Source organism: Monomorium pharaonis, chromosome 7 (assembly GCF_013373865.1).
Source record: "Monomorium pharaonis isolate MP-MQ-018 chromosome 7, ASM1337386v2, whole genome shotgun sequence".
In the NCBI taxonomy this organism is placed as follows: Eukaryota; Metazoa; Arthropoda; class Insecta; order Hymenoptera; family Formicidae; genus Monomorium; species Monomorium pharaonis.
The window spans coordinates 5,941,328-5,965,784 of NC_050473.1; the positions used below are offsets into that span (position 1 = coordinate 5,941,328).

General features: G+C 35.4%; 2 protein-coding genes and 1 non-coding gene across 3 annotated transcripts in view; all 3 read left to right on the forward strand.

The window, feature by feature from the left end:
- Positions 1-20,379, forward strand: part of LOC105830902 (ETS translocation variant 1) — a 30,322-nt gene extending 9,943 nt beyond the window's left edge. The window contains exons 3-11 of the mRNA XM_036289558.1: positions 985-1,038; positions 2,464-2,523; positions 6,804-6,948; positions 7,500-7,630; positions 15,344-15,852; positions 17,626-17,959; positions 18,076-18,612; positions 18,885-19,426; positions 19,861-20,379. Coding sequence (XP_036145451.1) covers positions 985-1,038; positions 2,464-2,523; positions 6,804-6,948; positions 7,500-7,630; positions 15,344-15,852; positions 17,626-17,959; positions 18,076-18,512 — 1,670 coding nt within the window. The 3' untranslated portion in view covers positions 18,513-18,612; positions 18,885-19,426; positions 19,861-20,379. The remainder of the gene's footprint in view (positions 1-984; positions 1,039-2,463; positions 2,524-6,803; positions 6,949-7,499; positions 7,631-15,343; positions 15,853-17,625; positions 17,960-18,075; positions 18,613-18,884; positions 19,427-19,860) is intronic.
- Trnak-uuu lies at positions 1,184-1,256 on the forward strand. The gene has a single exon. It is a non-coding gene; the product is annotated as a tRNA-Lys (tRNA).
- A 1,074-nt stretch (positions 20,380-21,453) lies between the features above and the next one.
- Positions 21,454-24,457, forward strand: part of LOC105832808 (colorectal mutant cancer protein) — a 71,833-nt gene continuing 68,829 nt past the window's right edge. Inside the window, exons 1-2 of the mRNA XM_012674073.3 lie at positions 21,454-22,187; positions 23,290-23,739. Coding sequence (XP_012529527.1) covers positions 23,630-23,739 — 110 coding nt within the window. The 5' untranslated portion in view covers positions 21,454-22,187; positions 23,290-23,629. The remainder of the gene's footprint in view (positions 22,188-23,289; positions 23,740-24,457) is intronic.

The following is a 24,457-nucleotide window of genomic DNA, read 5'->3' on the forward strand; positions in this document are numbered from 1 at the left end:
AATACCCAGTAGGTATATCTTAAAGAACATCCTTTAAATTTTTTAAATTGATCAAATTTTTTCAGTTCAAGTATTTATTCATTTAACTCAAATACATAAAATACTTGAACGTCAATATTTGAAATATATAAATACTTGATGTTTAATTATTTTGTATCTTAGAATTAAAGAAATTTAATCAAGTTGGAAAACTTAGTCAAATTAACAATCTTCTCGGTGAACGAAAAATTATTATCGTATCTGTAACGACGTATTTAGACATTTCAGCAGAACCGGTCTCTCCGCGTAATGGATACATGTGTAATCCAGTACTCCACGATCGTAAATTCGTTGCGGGCAAACGAGGAGTCAGTGTGAACACTCACTCTCGGAGTGTCGTCTTTGCGGAGAAGAGAGAAAGAGAAAGAGAGCATCGCGTTATAGCCATGAAGCAATGAGCTGTGGCGTAAGTAGATTCGATTCGCCTTTGGACTGAGATTCTACCGTGGAACGAAACGAGGTTACCATCGCCGAGTGGCTACCCATGGCGAATCTTGGAGGCCCATTAAACGCACCCCAGTTTCTTCCCTCTCTCTCTTTTTCTCTCTGCGGTATTCTTTCGCGCCCGTTCACGCGGAAGGGTTTGTTTTTGCTTCTGATTCATTCGCGACCGTTTCTTTTGTCCTCTCGCACCGATTTCCAGATTCGGAACGAGCGCCTCTCTCTATCGAGAGGATATTTTGGCCGCATTATGTATCGAAGAACCTTTTTTTTTTTATTTTATATACATCGAATGAGAATACGTGTATCGATAATTAATCAAAAATCAACGGAAGCGTACCGTGTGTCCTGTCAATCTGCGGCGAACACCGCTCGATCATTCGGTATATACACAAAACAAACGTATTTGTTTTCCTCCTGACCCCACTGTTTGCTTAATCTCAATAGCTGCGATTAATTAATGCACATTATTTCGAAAAATTAACTCTGTTTACACGTTTGCAGGAAGCGAGCTATACATGCCGCAAGGCTACAGGCAAGAAACTTGGTTGCAAGATGGTGAGTAAACTTCTAAATTTTATTTTTATTACGTATGCATATTTTATAATGCTTTAATCGATTGCTATCATGAGTGATTTGATTTATCATCGAATGTTGTACTGAATTGCCTTGAATATAAGTTTAAACGCTACCGACTTCATCAGCCCGGATAGCTCAGTCGGTAGAGCATCAGACTTTTAATCTGAGGGTCCAGGGTTCGAGTCCCTGTTCGGGCGTTTTTTTTTTCTATCCGTCTCTACGAAAATGTTTATAATAAAGTCATTGTGATATCCCTGTGTATTAAATTTCAATTAATACGCGTAGCATAATTCTAAGAAAAAGTCGAAATGTAAAAAATAGTAATAGGAAAGTATTTAAAGATGTAGCTATAAGAGATAATATTTGGAATAAGCATTTTGTATAGTAAATAGAAAAAGCAAATAGTATTTAACATTTATATACACGTGTACTTATTAGAAATAAAATATTTACGTTTCAAGATATTTATAATGAATCGGTTTTTTCAATTTTCTATCGATTATTTGCTATTTTCTATTTCTTAAAGGTACAAAAAAGCAAATAGTAACATTGAGATAAATACGTTTTATAGATATATAAATGTATTTCATTTTTAAACATTTTAAAATAAATTTATACGCCATTATTTACCAAATAACGATTATATATCTGTGAAATATGTTCTGTTTTTTAATTTCAATCGTTGTTTTCATTTTGTACTTTGAAGAAGTAAAAAATAACAAGGAAATAAAGAAACAATAGAACATAGAGAAAATTTATCCATAACATATACATATATATTGGAAATCAAAATAAATTTGTATTTATTACATAAAATATTTATTTCAAATTGTATATTTTATAGTTACATATTTTGAACAAATATTTCTATTAAATCCGTTTGAACTTTTCTTTAGCGAGTGTAGAGTAATTCTATTTTAGATGCAATTAAGCAGTTAGACCTTGTAGATAAGGATATAAGAATGAAATTATTCTTTAAATAAAACTGTTAAATATTTTTTTTAATTATAATGCTCCGCAGAATGATAACGATAAATGGATTCAATGAAAATTGAAATGTTATTAAAGTCGCGAAATCTCGGTATTGATTTTTCGAATTTAGAGATGTAGCATGAAATTAAAGCCCTAAGCCGTCAGCGAAGATAATTACGTGCAGCCACTATTCGCTCGGAACATTAATTTTAATTACCTTGCCCAACTGCGATGTAATACGCGCTGGACGTAATGTAACGGATGATCAAAGGGGGCTGATTTTACCGCGGGACGGAAACTCGATGTTTTCGTTGGATATTCAAACGGATTTTGTTTTTCTTTTTACATCTCCTGCCGTGCGCGGCAGACGTAATTTTCTGTGTTCGATTGGTCGCAAAAATCCAGCTAACACAAGAAATGTCTTTTACGCAGGTAGCAGCTCCGAGACCGAGGACAGCGAGCAATATGTTCCCGAGTTTCACCAGATGTCGAGTAAGCGCATCCACTTTCGTTGTTCGCTTCCGTTCCTGAACCGTCGTTTAATCCTTATCGATCATTGTGGAAAGATAGCGCGTAGATTAGCCGCGTCGCGTCGACGACGTACAGCGATGTCTGATAATTCGCCGCCGGATAAATAAATCCCGAGATTGGAATCCGCGAAACAGGATTGCTGCGGGATGTCAATCTCCGCTGAAATCACCGCTGAATCGCGTGTAGTGCCGCGGAAGTGTTTCGGCCTCGAAATTGGTTGGAAAATCTGTTACCGCGCACGCCGTCTGGAGGTCTGGAACCTTCTCTTCGAAGACACAGTATCTGACACAGTCCAAGTCTTCGCGCATCTCCGCTTGAGCGAACTGCCCTGAAAAATAAATTTGAGTTGAACAGAGAAATCGAAATTCGTATAGCAATGTCCACGGAAGTGGAATGAAGAGAATGCTTTTGCGAATAATTGCACACAGAATATTGTTTTAAGAAAAGCGATTACTTGATGGGTCTTTTATTTTAAGTAATCTTTACAAAGGATATCTCGATCGTTTCAAAATTATTTACTTGAAATAAATAATACTTGAAATAAACTTTTGTTTACGCACAGGAAAACGCACGTTTACTGTAAACTAATTTGAATTGAGCAAATATTATTTATTTCCTACATTTTGTAACTATATTCGCAAGTTTTATCATTAGTTTATCGTAACATCAAAATATATTCTGAATTTTAGTAATTTAATATTTTTCAATTATATAAGAATATAAAGTTAAAATTAATATTATTCTGACTTTTGTTTGATACAATGTTATATTTTTTGAAAGAGTAAATTTTTAAAAAATTATATATATTATAATAATATTTCTTAAACTTTTCTGTGTATATTTTCTGAGTATATTTTAAAGCAATTATCAAGAAAATATAGTATTTGTTAATTATTTGTTACTTTTACTAGAACGAAAAAAGTGTATCGAGTAACCGTTTTTCTGTTTGGGAATTTTTTTTGGTATGTAAGAATGATCTTATTAACCCTTTGCTACATAGTGTTCTATAAATGAGATACTCGTCTTTTTAGTCTTTCTATGTTTTCACGTATTTTTTATAATTGATTCGTGTAACTTTTTTAATATATTCTTAAAACTTAAGACATGTATATATGAATAATACGTTACAGCAAAAGATTATTTAAAACAAATTTTTTTTTCAATGCTGGAACGTAAAAAGAATAATGAAAATATCTTGGAAATTCTTAAATTGATGTTTTTGAGATCGCTAATTTCAAATTTGCACTAATAATTGACAAATTTTAAGTGACACATTTAAAATTACTATCAAGAAAAAGTCTGAATTAAATAAAACGCATTTTTTAAATTTCGACTTCAGATTTGCAATTTGCAAATTTGCGACCCTAAAAAACTCGTAATATCCTAAAATCTAGCAAATAAGTTTGACAGAAAAATTAGTGCGACAAAGGTTAATTCATCGATCGACTCGTTTCGCTCGATTTAACTGTTATGTAACTGTCGCGTAATCGACGAATCAATTAGCGGGCACGTAACACACCGCACGTGCATGTTTAATTAGTTGTCGACACTTTCCGCGCGCGCGTTGTGGTTTTCCCGCTCGGGCGACGGCCTTTTTGCAACGGATGGCCCGTCCACGAATACGGGGACCAAGTTCGACGAGTTCTTTTTTTTTTCTTTTTTGTTAAGTTGCGACTGTTAAATCACAGCCGATCTCTCGCAGCCGGGCGCAATATCGGTCCTTTATTAAAAAATCCGGCGAAAAGATGCCCGCGAGGCAAAATTCTTTTTAGAGAGTGAGCGAACGCAGAGAGAGAAAGAGAGAGAGAGAGAGCGAGCGAGCGGAAAGAATCAACACGGGGCGCCTCGGCGGCGATCATCGATATCGGATTACGCGAGTAAGCACTTTATATTAAGCCAGCGGCGATTCGTCCTATCTTTTTTTTTTTTTTTTTAATCTCTCCGCCTTTCGTCGACGTCTCTTGCGCGCTTATTAATCGTCGCTATCGATATACACTGCCGCCGCGCCTCTTCTGCGAGGTCATTATGATAAGCGGGCAGAAAATCGTACCGCCCGCGCGTTTCCCGACGCGCTTTCAATGCGAAGTTACGCCGCGGCTCATACAGTTTACATTATTCCGGGGAAGGAGGGGGGAAGCGCAAAATTCGCGACGCACGATACGTGTAATTCACCGTCGAGCCCAGCGTTGAACAAACGTATCGTCGAACATTTCAACCGGGCGGGCAAACACCCAGAGGGAATCGGCGGGGGCTAGCTAGTGTCTATATGCGCACCGACGTGCACACACGTGTACGAGCGGGCCGCGTACACGCATACACGCGCACGCACACATACACGTGCGCACGCAATTTCCAGACCGCGTATCCTCCGTGTAATATTATGTAGCTCGCGACGCGCATTTGGGAAGAGATACATGCTCGTATGTACATACTTGCAACCGTGAGTCTTCTTCTAAAGCGTCGTCTTTAAGTTGAATATCACGGTGCCTTTTAATTTTTTCTCAAGCTCAATGATTATAGACTTAATGGAACTATTAACGAGTAATATTGAGAGTTTAATAAGAAGTATTTTTTGAGATTTTTCCCAAGTGAAGGAACTATTAAATATTTATAATTATTTAGTAATGAAAATGTACACAGAAAATGGAATATTCTTGTTTTAAAAGTATTTTTAGTTTTAAAATGTGGAAATATTGAAATGAGATTATATAATATATTAAACAGATATAACTTGCTTACCTGAAGAACTTTTGTATAGCTTCAGCAAGAAAAATATATTAGTTTTAAATTCAACAGAAGGAAGTCACCAATACCGACATTATAGATCTTCTAAAGAGATACTTTTATTTCACAAAAACTAGACATTGCATTTTATTAATATTGATCAAAAATTTATTTAGATAATAAAAGAAGTGAAAGTCTGTAGTTCATACATTCATGATTTTTTCTAATAAAATTTTCTAAAAATTTTTCAAAAGTAAGAATAAAATTTACACGATTTTCTTTTGCAAATTGCATAGTTTAAAAACCAAAGTATATTATTGATACTATTACATTTGTAGCATCTTGAAACTTTTTTATATTTTTCTCTTTATATTTCTTATAATGCAGTTTTGAACTTAAAATCAGAGTACATTAAACTGCCACGCCTATAATATCAATAAAATAGACGATAGATAATAAAAACTTGCATGTAAAATACAATAAAAAACAGCATTAGGAAATCTGTTTATTACGTTAATGACTTGATCTTTATATATTGTGTCTTACAGAATAGCATAAGATATTTATATAAATTAATACAAAAAACATTGAAATGATAGATTTCTAGAAATTCGCATGTGTATTAGGTTGTAAATATTTTACATAGATGATTTATGTTAAGGAAAAAGAAAAGAAAATTATCGAGAGAGAAGGAGAGGGAGAAGTTATATTTTTATTATTAAATTATAATTTTCATAAGTTGAGAGGAAAAAATCGGAAAAATAACAGTATCTTTAATTCAAGTCAAATAGAGATTTTTAATACTATTATTATTTAAAACAATTTTATTGCCTTTTTTGATTATAGTATTGAAATAAAAATATAATATCTTACTGAAATTTAAAAGTATCAAAATTTTTTTGTAGCATTTTATATTCATTCTTAAATACAAAATGATTGTTAAATAGAATATATTTGTTTTAATTTGACACTAATTTTTTTCTGTGTACGAGCTTGTATCCATTTTTTTGCGAAATTCCGTTGAAGTCCCGCTATCAAAAATAATTATTACGAGATCTACGCGGACGATACGCCGACATAATTCAATCTATCCTGGCGCACCGACGCGCTTCTTCCTATCGGTAAACTTCCAATGTTTACAAATACAATTATTGCCGGAGGCTTGTGACTTATGCTTCCCACGGCCCCGGGAGTCTGTTTGATTTATCGGGGGCGCAGCCCTCGCCCTCGCGAAAATCGTCGGCACCCCATTAGACCCCACCTTCCCTCTCACGTGTCGTTGCAGCGATGCGTCTTCACTTCCGGTACGACACGCGCCGTTATGTCCTGACGCCCCGCCGTTCTTTCGGGTACGATCGCCCGAAGAAAACGATCGTGCGCCACGCATTCGGTAAATAGCAGTGATGTATGGCGCAGAAAGGCTTCTATAGACTGTCGTTAAAATCACTCTCCCAATAAGATTGCGACGTAAGAGGATCCATGGATCGTGATTCATACGTTTGTTTCGCTTGTGCTAGGTGCAAATGTGAAGCAAGAGTCGAGCAATTGCACAAGAAACAATGGCAACGATGGCAATTATTCCCAATATCAGTCTACCCTCGTATCAGTCGCGAACGATCAAAACAGCGATTTTCTCGAGATCAGCTCGAACCGTTGCTTCGGGTAAGTTTGAGAGATAGCCGATGGAGCTTATTCCTTTCATTATTTAAACATTTGTACCTTTTTGCAATTATCGTATATTACTAAATGTTAAAAAGTCAAATTTAAATCAATTTCTTGAGTATTAATGTTTAAATTTACATGTTTTTTTTTAACTTTTTTGAAATTTATTTTTATAAAACGTGAAAAAAAGCTGAGCAATTCATTTCTATGATTGGATTGGTTAATTAAAAAATATAAGCAGCGTTTATAATAAATACATAGACTTAGAAAAATAAACTAAGTTTTTGAATACATTTTTTGATTAAATTTTTTAATTTTGTTTTAATAATTTAACGAGAATTTGAATAATTATTAAGTAGGAGCAGTAATGACAAGAATGATTAAAAATTACTCAAATTCGATATTACAAATTACAAATTTATCGGCAAAAATGATATTTACGAGTTTGTAATGTTGAATTTGATGTGCAACTGTGTCTGCACACGAAATTTATTTGTTCGTCGCACGAAACGAATCTGAAAATAAAATGGAATTTTGTATGTTATCTATAGGAATCGAAAGATAAACGGGCCGACTAATAAGAGCACGAAGGATGTCGCTGTGAAGGAAGAACCAACGGATCGAAGCTACGTCGAGCCACTTCCCATAGCGAACATATCATCCGCAACGTCACAGGAGAACGGTATGTAATTCGGCGATGGCACGTTTAAGTCGGTATTGAGTATCAAAAGACAGAGAACGCCGCGGCTCGCTGACTTTTATCTCCGCACGAAAATTCAGCGCCGTGACAAATCCCAGCATAAAAGGATACACGTGGCGCTATTCCACCCCATAGAGTCCATAAATAATCGAGGGATACAACGGGGGTACCGCTGTCCATTAATCGAGTCGACTTCCGATTAGCTTTTTGAGGGCCCCATAGCTACATCGATAATGATCGGTCCACGTCGTTGTTAGTTAATTGTTCTTCATGTCTACATAGAAAAGAAAAACCTATGTACTTATGAAAACTTTAGAGGATATCTTTTGAGAATTTTTTTTAATGTTAATTAAATATTCAAATAAGATTATGTAACTTTAAACAGACATAAAGAATTTGCTCACATAAAGAAATTGTTAGTTCTATAAAAGAAGTGTTAGTTCTGTAAAAAAAAATATATATTCCTCATTATTTAATAATAATTTTTATAAATTGAGAGGAAAAAATGTCGGTTTGTCATTTGTGAAAATTGAGATGCAAATAAATTGATAATTATAGTAGTATTAAATTATAGTAATATTAAAAATTATAATTTTATATTTGGAAATATTGCTATTTTCTATTTGATATTTTTTATTCTCGTAAAAATTATTATTAACTGAAGATGAATATAAATATTTTTAATTAAATTGGAGTCATTGGACCAGTTACTGAATAATTACCAGTGAATGTTCAAGAAAAATATCTGCTACGTCCTAGTAAACTTCTCTTTTCTACTGCATAAAAACATTTTTCAAGTTTGCTTATTATTAATAGCTTTTATAATGTGAAAACATAAGGACCACATTTTTACTTCTTTTTTAAAATTTAGTTTTTTAAATTTATTTTTAAACTTGTATTTTTTTTATGAATTGAAATGCATTTAATTATTTTGATGGAGATTCAAATCTTAGCAAGTTTTATTTTAACTTGAATTTTGCAATTTAGTAACGATACCCAAAGCATTGCTACGATTATTTATCGTTGCTAATAGTGTGGCCTCTGTCTCTTCTAATAGTAATTCTTTGGAGCATTTTGTAAACTGTACTATAGAATATATTTTTCTTTTTTTCTTTTTCTTTGCGTTCTGAAGACGGACGACAGCAAGAAAAAAAAAGTAAAATTTCAGATTAAATTGCCTCCTAAATAAAAATTCTTTTCTTTTATTCAGTACGTATACAGACTTAACGAAATAAAAATTAATCTTGCATTCTCTATTTTTTAAATATCGCAGCTTTTTCAAAATCGGATTCCTAATAATCCTTCCGAATCCATCTAATCCTTCTTCCTGTTGATCAATTTTAAATTTACACAACTGAGTCCGTTTTCTGACTACAGTGCTTAGATGCATTAAGTCAAAAATAAAAGAATTATCATCAACATCACGACGTAACTTATTAAAATAATTGTAAATTGATATAATTTAGATTAATTTTTATATAGATTTAATTAAAATAGTATTTTTTACTATAAAAAATTATATTAAGTTTTTATTTATTTAATTTAATGATGGTGATCCTAAACAAGATTTTTTCATATCAGTAAATTATGTCTGTTTAAAATTATCAAATTTTAAGGATTTTATATTTTTACTTGTATATGAAACAGTGATTTTTAATTTGGTAGTAATTGTTTTTCTATGTAATAACAAAAATTCAAGAAATTTACAACAAATTAACGAGGAGTAAAAGGCAAAAGTCTTTTACTCCTCATTAAAAGGATTATTTTTGTTTTGAATTTTTATTATACGCATTTTACGTATGTTTTACTTTGCGAAACATTTAACTGAAACGACGATAACTTTCGCACGAGAGCCAACATTTCCTGTAATCGTAGCGAAGCTCACGACTAATGCACTGGACTCACGCATGACTGAGCATGCGTAATTGAATAATTAAACGATGCTTTCAAGTCGAAAGCTATGGCGAGCGTCTTGTAGATTCCAGCAAAAGTTACCGAAAGAAAGAAAAGAGCGCGCGAGGCTAGACAGATCCCAGGGGAAAATGTAAGTCGAAAGGTTTCTCTCTCTCTCGTGACCCGTACAGAGATTTTTGATGCAAGATTAACAATGTCTTTAACAATCGCGTATTAGCTTTTTGAGATTCCTTTTCTTATTCGTTAAAGCATGAACTAAGAAACATTTAATAATTCTTATTGGTTTTATTATATTTATTGTATTATTCGAATTTAATAACTTTTAGAAAAATTATTTTTATTGATTATTTTTTATTAATATAAGACAAGATGTTTACAACTGCAAAAAATTGGGAAAATTGCAATTTTTAAAGTATTTATTTTGTAGTCTTAGAAATCATGAGTTTTTATGGGATTTTAGTCGTATTTGAGAAATTGTTTAAATTTTACTTTTAAGTTTAAATTCTAATTTGGACAAAATTGTTTTTTTGGTTATTTAAAAAAATAATAAGGAAAGACAGTACAGTTTTAATGAAATTCAAGTTGACAGATTGTTATTTTTAATTTTAATTTTAATTTTTTTAAATTTTTAATATTCAAAATTAAAATGTTTTTTTTTTTGTATGATTGAGTACGTATTAAAATGTACAATAAATTTATTTCAAGGTTGCACAAAAAATTCTAAATCTCTAATCTTAATCCTGAAACTTTGAATAAAATTCGCGGAAAATCCGGGAATTCTTTTACAAAATTTGAGTAATCACCTTGGTTTGAGCTTCTACTAATATAAATAAATTTTACATGAATATTTATTTACAGATATCTCAATGCATCTCATTGAGATGCATTGAGATAACTGTGAATAAATATTCATGTAAAATTTATGTATCTCATTGCATTAAATTTCAATCACGGACACCTAGCACGGGCCACCGAATAACATTTCAGCGACAACAAATACGGATTTTTTTTTTTAATCGAAACGAAATCCATTATCTAATAGGTTGTAAAAATCAAGTAGTGAAAATACGCGCCCCCGCCATCCACTGCCGTCGCCGCCACTTGTACCGTTCATAAAAGGTAGAGCCGGTTGCTGAGAGGGGTTGCAAGCTCATGCTTTGTAATCAGACCGATTAGTCTTCCTTTATTCACGCACACATACAATCACGGGAGCCGAATCCTTTAGGAACTCTCGGTTACGGTATATATCCCACTGGCTCGTCGACACTGTATACGCGAATACCCGCCTACTACCAAGTCACCTGGGATTATGCTCGTGCTTCTCCTCGCGTAATTCTCCCTACCATTAAGCCGTTTTAATTATTTACACGTAGTTTAGGTTAATAATAGGATACATTCCCTATCGCCCCGTATCGATATCCCGCAATCTACTTACGATCACTCGATTTATTATCCAAACGAAAGAATCGTCGCGCCGAAAATGATTGAATATTTTCGGATATGATCCTTAAGCGAAAATTTCTTTATTCCCGAGTGAAAATACATTAGTATAAATTTATCGATTGAACGCGACGCCGCATGCTTTATCGGATTATTCGCGTTAAAAGCGTATCGCAAGAATTCGTTAAATATCCGAACTGGACAGGAAAATATTTAGAAAAGGGATAATCGAGATCATCTCGTTTAGAGGGGACAAACAATTCGGAGAGTGGAATAGTAATAACCAGTTAATGGATACCGATTGGTTTCACAGTTGCACTAATTAATACGAGCAGAGGATTACCGTGGATTACAGGTCGCCGCGATGGTCTATTCCGCGTGCGCGGAAAATTCGCCGGGCGAAACTCATCCCCCGTTCGGCACTCGCTCTACCTTCGATTAGCGTGTCGCGCGGTTTAAACGTTTCGGCCGGCAGCAGGGGAGAAAAAAAAGGAAGCGCGTATACAGGTGCCGACGATGGAAATACGCAAAACGAGCATTTTCCCGTTTCACCCGACGACGGGAAAGGACAAGGCGAGGTCTCGTCAGGTCTCGCCGCCCGTCAGGTGGGTGGAAAATAGAGCTTGCATTATTAACCGGAGCACTATGCCGGAATTCGAGGATCAACGAGGCAGAAGAGAGGAGAAAAAGCAAGAGAGAGAGATAAAGAGGGAGGGAGAGAAAGGTAGCGGTAGCGCGCGGGCAGGGAAAAGAGAGGAAGAGCTGCGGCAAAACGCGTTTCTCCTCGTCTGAGAGTGGACGAGAGTGGAAGCCATCCTCTTTTCCGTGTAGAAGCCTCCCCGCCCGCCGTTGCCGCCGCCTCACCGGTCGTCGTGTTCCGCCGCCCCTATGACCAGTCCTGAATTCTCAACCCTTCTCCGGCCTCCCTCGGTGGTGGTACATCGCCACCGGTTTCATCAGCTCGCGATTAATTTTAATCTAAAACCACCCGCAAAGCCTCTGGCCCGCGCGCTCTCTGGCTCGCAGGCTGAGGTCAACCCCTTTCGCCACCCCCGTGGCGCCGCGCGTTTCTCTCTCTCTCTCTCTCTCTCTCTTCGCTTTTCGAGAGAGTGCCAGATTGGCCCCGGAGCTTTCGGCTCCCTTCCGATCTGCCGGTTCGAGATGCGTTGTTCTATGTTCACCGAAAATGCGAGGAAAGCGAAGCGACCAAGCACGATCGGCCTTTCATTAAGTTTCTCTGCCGACACTCCAGCAATTCAACCTTGCGGAAGCTTATTGGGAATGCCGATGGAAGAAGATGATCCGTGCGCTTCGTATACAGTCGGAAAGTTTGCGTTAAATTATATGTATGTATGTATGTTCAAAATTAAATTTTTAATCGAACAAAAAGAATATGTTAGAAAGTAACATAAATATGATGTGAAAAAAGTGAGGGCAAAAAATATACCTAACTTTAATTTGGAAATTTCTTTAGTAAAATTAACATTTGTAATAAGTAGATTTTATTTGTTTCTTTTGGAGTTTTCGCTTTGAAACTACATTACTTTTATTTACCCAAGTTATCTTAACATTAAGAAATGTTAAATATTAATTTATACGTAAATAAACAAATAATAAAAATGTGACTTTAAAACATTAATTCTAGTTGAATTTGTTAAATGCAACATATTGCATGTCCCAAATAATCTGCTTAAATTGTATTAATTTAATACAAGAATAAATTAGAGAGTAATATAAATATTATGTAAAAAAATTATCACAAAAAAATGTTACACTCTGGCACATATTGGAAATAGATTATGAAAACATTTCTTTTAGTAAAATTAAAATTTGTAACATGTTGACATGTATATTTAATAATTCATATTTTAAATTAAACAATTACATTATTTTTATGTTATTTTACTATAAATTGTGTTATTTTAATGAATACTAAGAAATATTGAATATCAACTTAACACAAAATATTTAAATAATTTTATTATATTAAATTAACATTTGAACAGGTTAAAAATTTAAGGATTGGTCTTATTATAAATGTTTTTACCTTGTTAAAAGAGTAAAATGTATATGTCTGTATATCATAAGTATTAATTTTATTAAGGAAGTATGTTTGCACGCTGTGCTTTTGAATTGTCAGAGTACAACGCTTTTTATCTTAATTTTTTATTTTAATATTTATATCACTTTCTAACACATTCTTATGTTAAATTAACACAATTTGAGTGGACCGTTTGGGATATGTTAAATTTAACAGAAATTTTCAAAGTTGGCGCAAGATCGCTCTGTACATTTGTGTCTGCTGTTTGTGTTAAACTCGCGCGATTTGTCTTCGTCCTTTGAAAAGATCCGGGAAAAAAACGAAATCGTTTCCACCGACGCAACCGACGCATCGTCCAGCGGAAAGGGTCGTGGTCGATTTCTCGTCGTTTTCGGCATCGCTTCCGATGGCCCTCGCTCTCTCGTCGTCGGATGCGTCGTAACGTCGCCGTGCAGCAACGTTTATCGGCGCTCTCCTCCGATCGCGGGACTTGTCAATTTTTCAATATTCCCCAAGCGCGACTTGGAGCGTAACCGGATTACGGCTCGAGAATGGCTCTTTCGGTGCCGTGACGTCGACGGGGGTTGGTGGCGGCAGCTCTTCTACCCCCCGAGAGTAAGAGAGAGAGAGAGAGAGAGAGAGAGAGAGGCGCGGCCCGATTAATATACATATCGCGCGAGCTCTCTCGGCTTTCGATATTTCAGAGGGCACCATCGCGCGCGGGTTCCACAGCCCCCGGTGGGCTTTGAATATCCACCAATTTCCTGCCGATATTTGTGTGACGAGAGCGCTTCAACCGGCCTGGCGCGTGAGTGCAATCGGTAATACCGAACGCGCTTTTTGTCCTCTTGAGAATTTCTTTCTTGGCTCTCTTTCTCTTTTTCTCTTCCTCTCTTCGCTCGCTTGCTCCATTCCCTTCCCCCGTGCGAAAAAACGCCCGCGGATAATCCAACGCTTTTCCCGTATCACGATGTCTCTGTCTTATGAGCGCGATTGTTGAAGAAAGGAGCTTGAAGTATCTTCGTATACGCTAAAATATAAAGTTGATCTTTACGAATTTGATTGCGTATTGATTGTTATTTTTAAATTTATTTATGATATCGCGTATATGGAGATTTTTCTCTGAGAATTTATTTTCAAAAGCATAATAGTCTTGGAATAATTTCGAGGAATTTAATATGATTTAGTAAAATTTTCATAATTTTATTATAATAATATTTTTATAATCAATTGAAATTTTACTATAATTTTAAAGGTAGATTCTAAGCAAATTTTTTTTATGGTTAATTGTCAATAGGTATAATAAGCCTTTAGTTTTAAGAAATTGATCATCAAAGTTGAATGTAAGAAGAAATAATTATGATAAGTCGGTTTAAAGCTAAGATTGAATATTTTATCGATTCAATCTTATATAAGTTTATGTTTGTAAATTAAGTTTATATGAAATAACTAAGAATATTGTTTTTTATGTTTTTGAGGGGAATAATTTTGTTTGTAGTGACTGCAACAATAGTGTTTTTGTTTTCTGTGTCAATCCAGATTCAAATCCACCTAAAACATATTATAGGTTATATTTTTATTTGATTATCATCTTCCGGAAGATGAATACTAAACTACCTTTGCAATGACAGTTTCCAACGAGCATACATGAGACTATATCAAACGGAGATTAACCCTCAATTATCAAGAATCAACTTCAGAATTTTTATATATATAATTAAATTTTGAACTTAAAAGAAAAAAAAGTTATTTAGACAACACGAAATTTAAAGAAACAGATCATAAAACGTCTGAAAGACACTTCGTAAAAATAATCTTAAAAACATGTAAAAAACATTCAAAAAATGCTTCAAAAACATCTTACGATTTAATTTTACAACTTTATATTGTTTGAATTAATATAATAAGTTAAAGTTTATGTTTTAAGAATAACTATTTGAAGTTAAAAATTAATTTATTTCAAATGAAGTTATTAATGTCTAAAAATTATTTACAACTTTTTCTCTGCTTGAAATTTACTACTCCTATTGTAGATTAATCCTTAGAAAGTTTACTTTGAAAATTCATGATAATAAAATTTAGTAAAATTTGGTTAAATTATTAAATTATAAATTGATTATTAAATTACTAAATTGTACTAAAAAAATTTTCTTTGTGTACGGATGAAATTCGTTAAATGTCCGAAATTTAAACACATAAAACGTTAAGAGAACAACCGATGTTCTTGACGTAATTTAAAATTATAGATTTTATAACAAGACGATATGTAATGACTTTAAGATAATTGCATCTTTTTACAGCGAGTAATCTTATTTATCCACAACGCCAACAGTACGGGAACGTAACAAGGGATCATCGAGGCTCATCGCCACCGTCCAGTCGTCCAGCCAGTGCTTCTTCTTCAACTTCCCAATGGCAGTCGACTTTTTCCGTTTCCTCCGAGACCTTTCTGCAACGACAGGAGAACTGGAATTCTGATGCTTACGCAAAGAGAAGCGGTACGCCAACGTGGACAGAACTCGGTACACAGTTGGATCCCAGGAGCAGCTCATCCTGGGATCGGCAGAATGGCTGTTACCAGAAAAAGAGCTCACCCGTTTCGACTTGGAACCCGGACCATAATAAGAGGCCGTCGTCGACGACCGGGGTGTCCGCTTGGAGCGACGTCGCCGTCGGTTATCAACAGCAGCGACGTGGTTCTCTACAATTGTGGCAATTTCTCGTAGCCTTGCTTGATGATCCTGCGAATGCGCCTTGTATCGCGTGGACCGGACGTGGGATGGAATTCAAACTGATCGAGCCGGAAGAGGTTCGTAAAAAAACACTCTAAAAAATTTTATTTAAATAGAAATGATTTTTTTTTACAAGTAAAAAAATGTTAGTAGCTAGTTCGAATCTCTATTAAATTGTTAGAGTTATTAAATGTAAAATACATTTGCTACGAGATAATATAACTTTATTGGCTGAAATTAAAATTGCTTTAACACAAATAATTAAGAAAGTGGCAACTATTAATATTTTATGTGCACAAAATCGCACATTTGAATAGAAATTGTTTACGTTGACGTATGTATTTAGTTCTAGTAGCGTGTTTTTGCTGTATCTGCATTTTAATAACTAATCAATTGAGATTCGGTAGCAATGACATTAACTATTATAAGGGTACATCTTACCTGCAATTGGATAAATTTTAGCTTTGTTCTCTATAATATAAACCTTTCTTTGCGTATAATTTCTTAAGCATCAGAGTGCACCTCTTTTTCTTTTTAAATTTTGGCAAGGAGGAAGAATTAAATTGTGAAAATAATTTCACAACGAAAAATTAAATACTCATTAGAATTAAGATTATGTGCCAAAATCGATTTTGAAAAAAATTGTTATACAGGTAAATCAAGCTGTTTTGCATAACTGGTTAAAATTTTAAAATGATTTATTTTACAAATTAATTATTAATAATAAGTAAACCTAGGACATTTTATTATTGGTTATTGTGAAGAATATTACATACCGTAAGCTTAGTCGAAATAATAGGACATTTGTATGGAATGTACGAAGATTCAAGTTTAAATCCTTTAGGTGATATTTTTTATAATAAATTCTTCACAATTTAACAAGGAGGAGAGATATCTTATAGAAATATAGAGGAAGAAACATTATTTAAAATTTTTTTATTTTTTTTTATAAAAAGTACAAGAACAAATATTTAAGATATTAAAAACAAGTTTATAGATTAATCCAGATGATTCATTTAGAAGTTATTCAGAAGTTTGTATTATTTTCGTAATAATTAAAACATTTTTATATTATACGTTAATAATATATATATATTTTTTAAATATTTTAGTTAATTATATTATAAAATTATTTTATATATCATGAATCTTCACAAAAATTCTACAATTTTGGCTCTGAACTGTTATGTGTATCGGAATGTTCTATTTCTTTATTTTTCACCATGATGCATTGATAAAGTAGTTAACGAGATAAACTGATCAGCTCGTGAATATTGAAAATTATGGGGGTCTTTTAATCTTCAGTGTCTTAAATACTCAATTCGTATCTCTTTTATATCTTATTATATTACTATTTCTTTCAGCAAAATGTTACTGATTTACAGTGTTATATTTATGACTGGGATTGGATAGTATCTGATTAAAAAGTGAAAATTATAAATAGCATTAAAACGTAATAACTTTTAACTTAATTTTTATTATCTTATTTTTAAAATTGTAATTAGTTATTTTTAAAAATACATAAACTTGAACTAATTAATTTTTTTCTAAGTTAAAAATTTATTTAAGTAAAAAGTATATTTTAAAGTAATAAAATAATATGAATAAAAAACTAATTTGGTTAAAATTAAATAAGATTACGTTAAATTTAAATAAACTTAAATTAAAAGTTAATTTTGGAACAGTATCGTTTACATTAAATTAGGATAACGTCATTTTTTAAATTAGGTTACTCTAAAATAATTATTTCTAAAATGATAAATTGGAAAATAAATTTAATATTTTATTTATAATTAAGTTTATGTAAAATAACAAAGAAATCATAATATTATGCACTTCTATTGGATCAGGTGGCACGAAGATGGGGCGTTCAGAAGAATAGACCGGCTATGAATTACGACAAGCTAAGTCGTTCGTTGAGATACTACTACGAGAAAGGCATAATGCAGAAGGTCGCCGGCGAACGATATGTGTACAAGTTCGTCTGCGATCCGGAAGCGCTCTTCAACATGGCGTACGGCACCGGTGCGTCTTCGGGGATTAGCGGAGAAGTTCCAAGTAGTATGGTACGGAGCCATGCGGTACCCGGGAAAGGAGCGGGCGGGAACGAAGTTCCAGATTTGATGAAGCATCCCGCCGCGGGGTACAGCGACGCGGTTTTCGCTATGTACTCTAATACCGCAGGTACTAAACTTACTCGACACATTAATTATTTCTTATATCGAAATCCCATAAAATTTATTTAAAATTACATAAGGCATTTTCAAAAAATTAATATTTTTATTTTATTTTCCTTACAGTGTACGGACCTTCCAGTCTTCATCATTTGCATCAGTATCTCGGCGGTAACGAGGGTTTTAAAACGCCATCAAGTAGATATCACTCTCCTTATGCTCATCAATATGGCGGCAGTCATCATCATCCTCATCATCATCATCATCATCATCCAACTCCGAGCTATACGGAGACCTTTTTGAACTATAGTCGACTATCACATGAAGCTACTTACGATACGAAGACGCAGGAACCACCGCCGAGGGACACGTATACCCAGGAGGTGGAGAATACCAACAGCAGAGATCGGGAATCCGCGTCGTTATCCTACGACAGCGTACAGAGATCGCAATTACCGACTCCGGCCGTACCGTCGCAAACCTCGATACTGGACGGCGCGACGAGCTCGAAACTCGAACAAGCACCTTACACATGTTTAGGTGTTGGAAGCTGCGTCTGTTAAATAAATGTGATCGAATCTGTTGTTTTATTTGGAAGGAAGGTTTTATCTCGAGCATGCTTAACGATCTTCGAAAGGGAGGAGCGAGGATCCAAGTCTGGATGTACGTGGTATTGTAAATAGCATTTATTTTTTCTGCGCCGATTTATCGGAGAATTCTCGGAGATAGGTTAATAAATTTGAGTGCGAATATCCGACGCAATTTTGCGTTATCTCCGATCGTTATTGTGCGCGTGTTCTAGTAGTTTATCGCGCGATTGTAATTTATTTTATAAATATTAAAAATAAATCTTATCAATAGGCTGATTATTAAAAATATAATGTAACTTATTATTTTTATACTTTTTATTTTATGCTTTTTATTTTTATTTTCAGACATACATAAACTCATCGAGCTTAAGTTAGAATAATATAACTTTGACTCAACATTGTTCCCAATCTGTTCCATCGAAAGCGAGAAATGACGAATAAAGGAATTAATGCAGTAGAAAGCATAAATGTACAGTACAGCCGGTTTAAACACCGCGCTATTACAAAACAAGCTTGCAATCTTGAAAAACGATAAATATTAATTCGCAGATAGAATGGATTATCCCTTTCCATGTGTCCTCGATGCGCATGTTATGCAAGTGTGCGATAGTGCGTACTGTATTTCGAACTCTAAAATGAGTGTGTTTATATCGACCTTTTATTTTTCCTCACTCACTTGGTGGCTGTCCTTTCTTAACGCTCGACGAAGTTTTGCTGACAAATCTAATCGATGACTTAAGCCGTCTCATCAACGTCAGGCTTACGATTGAAAAACTACTAGGAATACTTAACGAGTAGAAGTTACGAGATTCTTACGAGTGGTCGATTAGTGCATAATTTGAAGCGGTACTGTACTCGGCGCAATTAACAACAGTGACATTTTATTGGTAAGTATCTCTGTTGTTTTATTTAAACTTTCTATATTTTTTCATCAGTACTTTATTAATTTTAATATAAATCAGAGTATTTATAAAATATTAATTTATATTGCGTGTACAATATAATGTAAAGTATTTACTTTGAAAAAAGACATTATTTTGATTTTTTCACGATGCTGATTGATTGTTGGTTGTCAAGTTGATTTGTGCTTTATGACTTGCTTCACTCTGTGCTGTCTGCTGCTATTAAGTGTAACAATTTACAGTCAGTTTTTGACAGTTTGTGCCATAGATTGTAAGAAAGTTAAAAAAACAAAAAATTATATTTAATAATTTTTAAGCTGTATATTGAAAAATGCGACAAATTGTACTTTGAAGTTACGGAGCACTTCCGTGCCTGTTAATAATATTTCTTTTAACATTGGTTTTGGAACAAATTGCAGAAGCAGTCGCCGAAAGAATTATTTTACTTCCTTAAAAAGCGGGATCCAACCATCCGCTAAACTAAACCGTCACTAACTGACAACCATTAATCAACCGCTACCAACAGTCAGCAAACAACGACCTCTAAACAAGGTTTGTTCACAATTAATTAAATGTTCATATAATTTTTTGTTATTACAAATTATTCATATGCGCCTGAATACTTTGGATTAAATGAAGCGCTTCCGAGCATCAATTGTTAAAAAATAATTTTTTCAATGTCATTAAATTTAGGGAATTTTTTCGCATTTTGTCTTGTTAATTAATAAGAAATTGATAATTGAATTTATCAAAATGTCATTGCTTTTTTTGCGACGCTGATAGGTTCTCTGTTGCGTTAACTTCGTGAGAGGTTATTATCGTGGAGTTATCAAATAATTTGTATAGATAATTTCTATATAATTATCATTGCAACTTATTTTTTAAAAGTAAATAAAACGCTAAATAGCGCGCGCGAATCGCGTGTCTGTGGTGTTTAATAATTCGTTATCTCTCCCCCCCCCCTCCTCTCCGTTTTTATTGAGTTCCAACGATGACATTTGGAAACGAAGCGATTAATAGTAAACGTGCATAATCGTAGTGCTTCAAAATTAATATTTATGTCATCGATAAATAATGCATATCCTGCTATTCTCTGTATTTTATAATGTTACTATTTTATCGAAAAATTTAAATCTCGAGGAAATAGTGCACCAAAAATTTTGTTCTTAATAAATGATTTATAAATATCAATAATAAATAATATATAATTACTCTGTTCAATAATTCTTGCAAATTCTTCTTGTTTTGCAAAGATCTTAAATCTGGAGTATTCGGACTAACTCAAACGAGTCGGAGTCTAGAATAAAACTGAACAAGCGACTTCGCGCGCTTCGGCCGCTCCGAGTCGGTTGCTCCCACTTCGAAGATTCCCCACTCCGGTGCAGTTGGCGTGGGTGCATTCGCAAATCTAGGGTTTGTTCGCGTCGCCATACCCCGACATACTACTCACTCCAACGCATTCTAAAGTCGAACGCACTTCGTCTACGAGAGCAGAGCTCTCATTGGATATCGTTTATCGCTCGTCGCTTATCACGTCTAGTGTGCGAGAGCCGTAATGACTTGCGGACCAGTGCGATTTTTGTCCCGCGCGATATCCAATGGGCATACAGAGATGAGCGGAAAGGCGGTCACTCATTGGACATCGCGCGTCGCGTGCGACAAATCGCGCTGGCTGCCGGAGCCATAGACGTCATATGGTTTGTTCGCGTCGCCATGCCGCGACAACCATTGTCATTGACTGTCATAACTGGCTGCTTGCGATTAATGTAGAACGGGCTTAATAGATTGGCGTCATCGGAATTAACGCGTTGGAGTGAATAGGAGCATGTCTGCGCATGTGACGCGAACAGACCCATAATGTTGTCCGGGATAGAGTGTTTCTTATAGCGACTGAGCGCCGAAGCTGCACCTTCATGTTGCAGTAGTTTATAATTCCACCCTAACACATGAGATGTCGCCGCGATCGACCGGTCGGAGTTTTTGACCGCGGCGGGTTCAATCGATTGTTTTTATCAGTCGCGGTTGCGGGCAGTTGCGGGTGGAGGGTAAACTGGTGCTCCGGTTTTGAGGTTAGGGTTAGTGACTCGGTGACACCGCGGCAGACGCCAGGCGGCGAGTTTTCGGTGCGCGAGAAAAAGGAAGGAAGCGAACGCGCCGGGGCATCGTTCGCCCGCTTCCTCGCTGTCGCGTCGAACGTCGGCGAAAACGTCCGTCGTCGTCGGCGAGCGACGATACGAAAACTTCGTGAAACAACGGGAGGCAATTCTGCCGGCGGCGGAATTCCCTGACGTCTGTTTATATCGCGGGAACACGAGTGGCATCCGCCGCGCGCGTCCAAAAATAGAACGGCGGCGCCCGTCGACCAGAGGGCGGAATTCCTCGCTCGCGCGGGAGGAGGGAGGGGGAAGGGAAGGCTCGCACTCCCCCCCGGGATCCCGAAGGGCGAGAGGCAAACGCGACGGACGTCGATGACACGAGACCGGAGAGCGGCAACGTGATAGCCGCTCGCCAACTTTCTCCCCCTCTCGTCCGTCCCGCTCGTCGGTTTTGGAGCGCGCGCTGTGATCCTCCCCGCGATTGACGAGGATCTGTCATTGATCCGCATTCCGCGCGCCGAACCGCCCGATCGAATGCCCGATCTCGCGACCGGCGCGATCCTTCGCTCATCGTTGTCCTATTCTTCCTCCCTCTCCTCCCTCCAGTCCGATCCGGAAACAGGATCAGTCGGGGTCGCGACAGCAGCGAGGTGAGTAGACGATATCGCGATATCACTATCGATTCTCAATTTCGATCTTTGTGTGCGATTCCGCGCGCGCGCGGAATCGCGATCCAACCTGCCCCAATCTCGAGCCGCATCTTTAATCGAAGGTTTTCTTTTGGTATTACGGGCGAAGTAATTTTTTTTTTCTTATTTACAAGTTCGAGGATGAAGATGAATGGCAGCGGGGTGAGATGAGTTGGGTGACGAAAGAAAATTAGGGGAAGAACGCAGGGACGACAGAAAAGAAATGAGGGTGACGGAGAGAATTTTCTCTTAGAATTCATGCTTAACAGTTTTATTATAATTTTAGTACAATTTTACTTAAACTTTGCTAAAATTCTTTGTTGTTCCACGATAACCGTGACTTAAAAGTAAATAAAGTACAAAATTATTGTAATTTGCCGCGCGATGGTTAGCAATAAATAATTCTCTTTACAGTCGACTGACAATTTAAAAGTAAAATTGTGAGAGGAAACTTTTGAGAAGAAAATTTTGTAAACCAAATCCCTGGCTCTAGATCGAATGGATACAATGAAAATGTTTATTATAATTATTAAAGATAAATCGTGATAAAAGTCTACACAGTTGGAAAATTTTGTGTTAAAATTAACATAATATATTGTCTCAAACGATCCACTCGAATTTAACACAAGATGAATATGTTAAAATTTAACATAAATGTGTGAAAAATTAACACAAAAATATAAAACTAAGATCCAATTTGTAAATAAAGTATGGAAACGTATTTTCTTAGTGCAATTAACATTTATAATACATGTTCACACGTACATTTTATTTATTAATTAGAATTTGTATTTTAAAACAACACATTCCTTTTATGTTATTTATTTGTTTGCTCATAAATTGTGTTATTTTAACACAAAGAAGTATAGAATTTTAACTTAATGCACAATATTTCAAATAATCATATCGTGTTAAATTAACACTGGGATATGTTAAAAACTTAACAAAAAATTTAACAAGGGTTAAAAGTAACATAAACACAAAATGTTCTCTGTGTTAAATAGGATCGTTTTTAAGATGTGTTATATGTGTGACGTAACAGATTCATCCCTTGTGTTTACAGCGTTCCCGTGCGAGACGCGTGCATTTCCGGTTGTGCGACGATGTCCCGGCGATTTTCGCGCGTGCGACACGCATCGCCGCGCATCGCAGGATAAACGTACGGGGGAGTGCGCGTCCCGATCCTTCGGGGCCGGGCGCGAGGAGGCGCGCCGCGAGCGACGAATTGATCCTCCTCTTGGCGCGGCTCGTGGCAGGCAAGGTCGGACAAATGAGGCGTCGTCGCGTGGCGAACGACGACGCGCGGCAGAGATCGGCGGCAGGAGCGACGACTGTACCGATGACCGTACGTTACTGCGAGACGACGGCCACGACGACGACGACGCGTGGGCTCCAGTGAGAAGATGTCGCAGACCGCGGATGCCGAAAGCGAGACCGGCTCCATTTGCGACGAGGAACGCGTCCGGAAGCTGTTCCAGGCATGCGACGGCGACGGCGATGGCTACATCGACAGGTGAGTGGATATTGTTTCGGGAATACACGATGGAAAATACACTGAAAGAAAAATATTTATACACTGTAATAAATTTATAGCAATAATAAATTTGATATTTAAATATGATTAAGAGCTTTATATTTGCAGTTATTATCGCGGTGATGTTAGTAATAATATAACATACACGTTATACCGACAAAAAGTAGTTGCAGTTATTATAATTTAAATATAATTGCTACGAAAAATGATTATAAATTATAATCACTAGCAGTATCAGTTATATATTTTAAATTATAATTTATTTGCCAGTGCATTGTATGTTAATATTATTTACATTATAATAATAACTATAAAAATTAATTTTTAGTAATTATTTTAACATTTAGTTAAAGTCGCAAATACTAGATAAAATTTTTTTCTAAATAGAATTATAATAGCGGAATAACAAATCAGAGGATAACATGGTCTTGAAAATTTTGAAGAGATTTTTTTCTGATTTATTAACATCTTATATTATACCAAAATAAAATATAAAGAGTAGTTTTGTTATATTTTACTAAAATTGTAATAAAATCAAACTATTTTTTATTAAAAGCAAAAATTAAAGTTGTAGTAAAATTCTTCGATATATCATTGTTTCATGACTACCATGATTTTGAGTAAATTCTGAGAAAAAATTCTAAGAGTTGCTAACGAATAAAATTCTTGATTAAGCCTTTATTTTGTATAATCATTT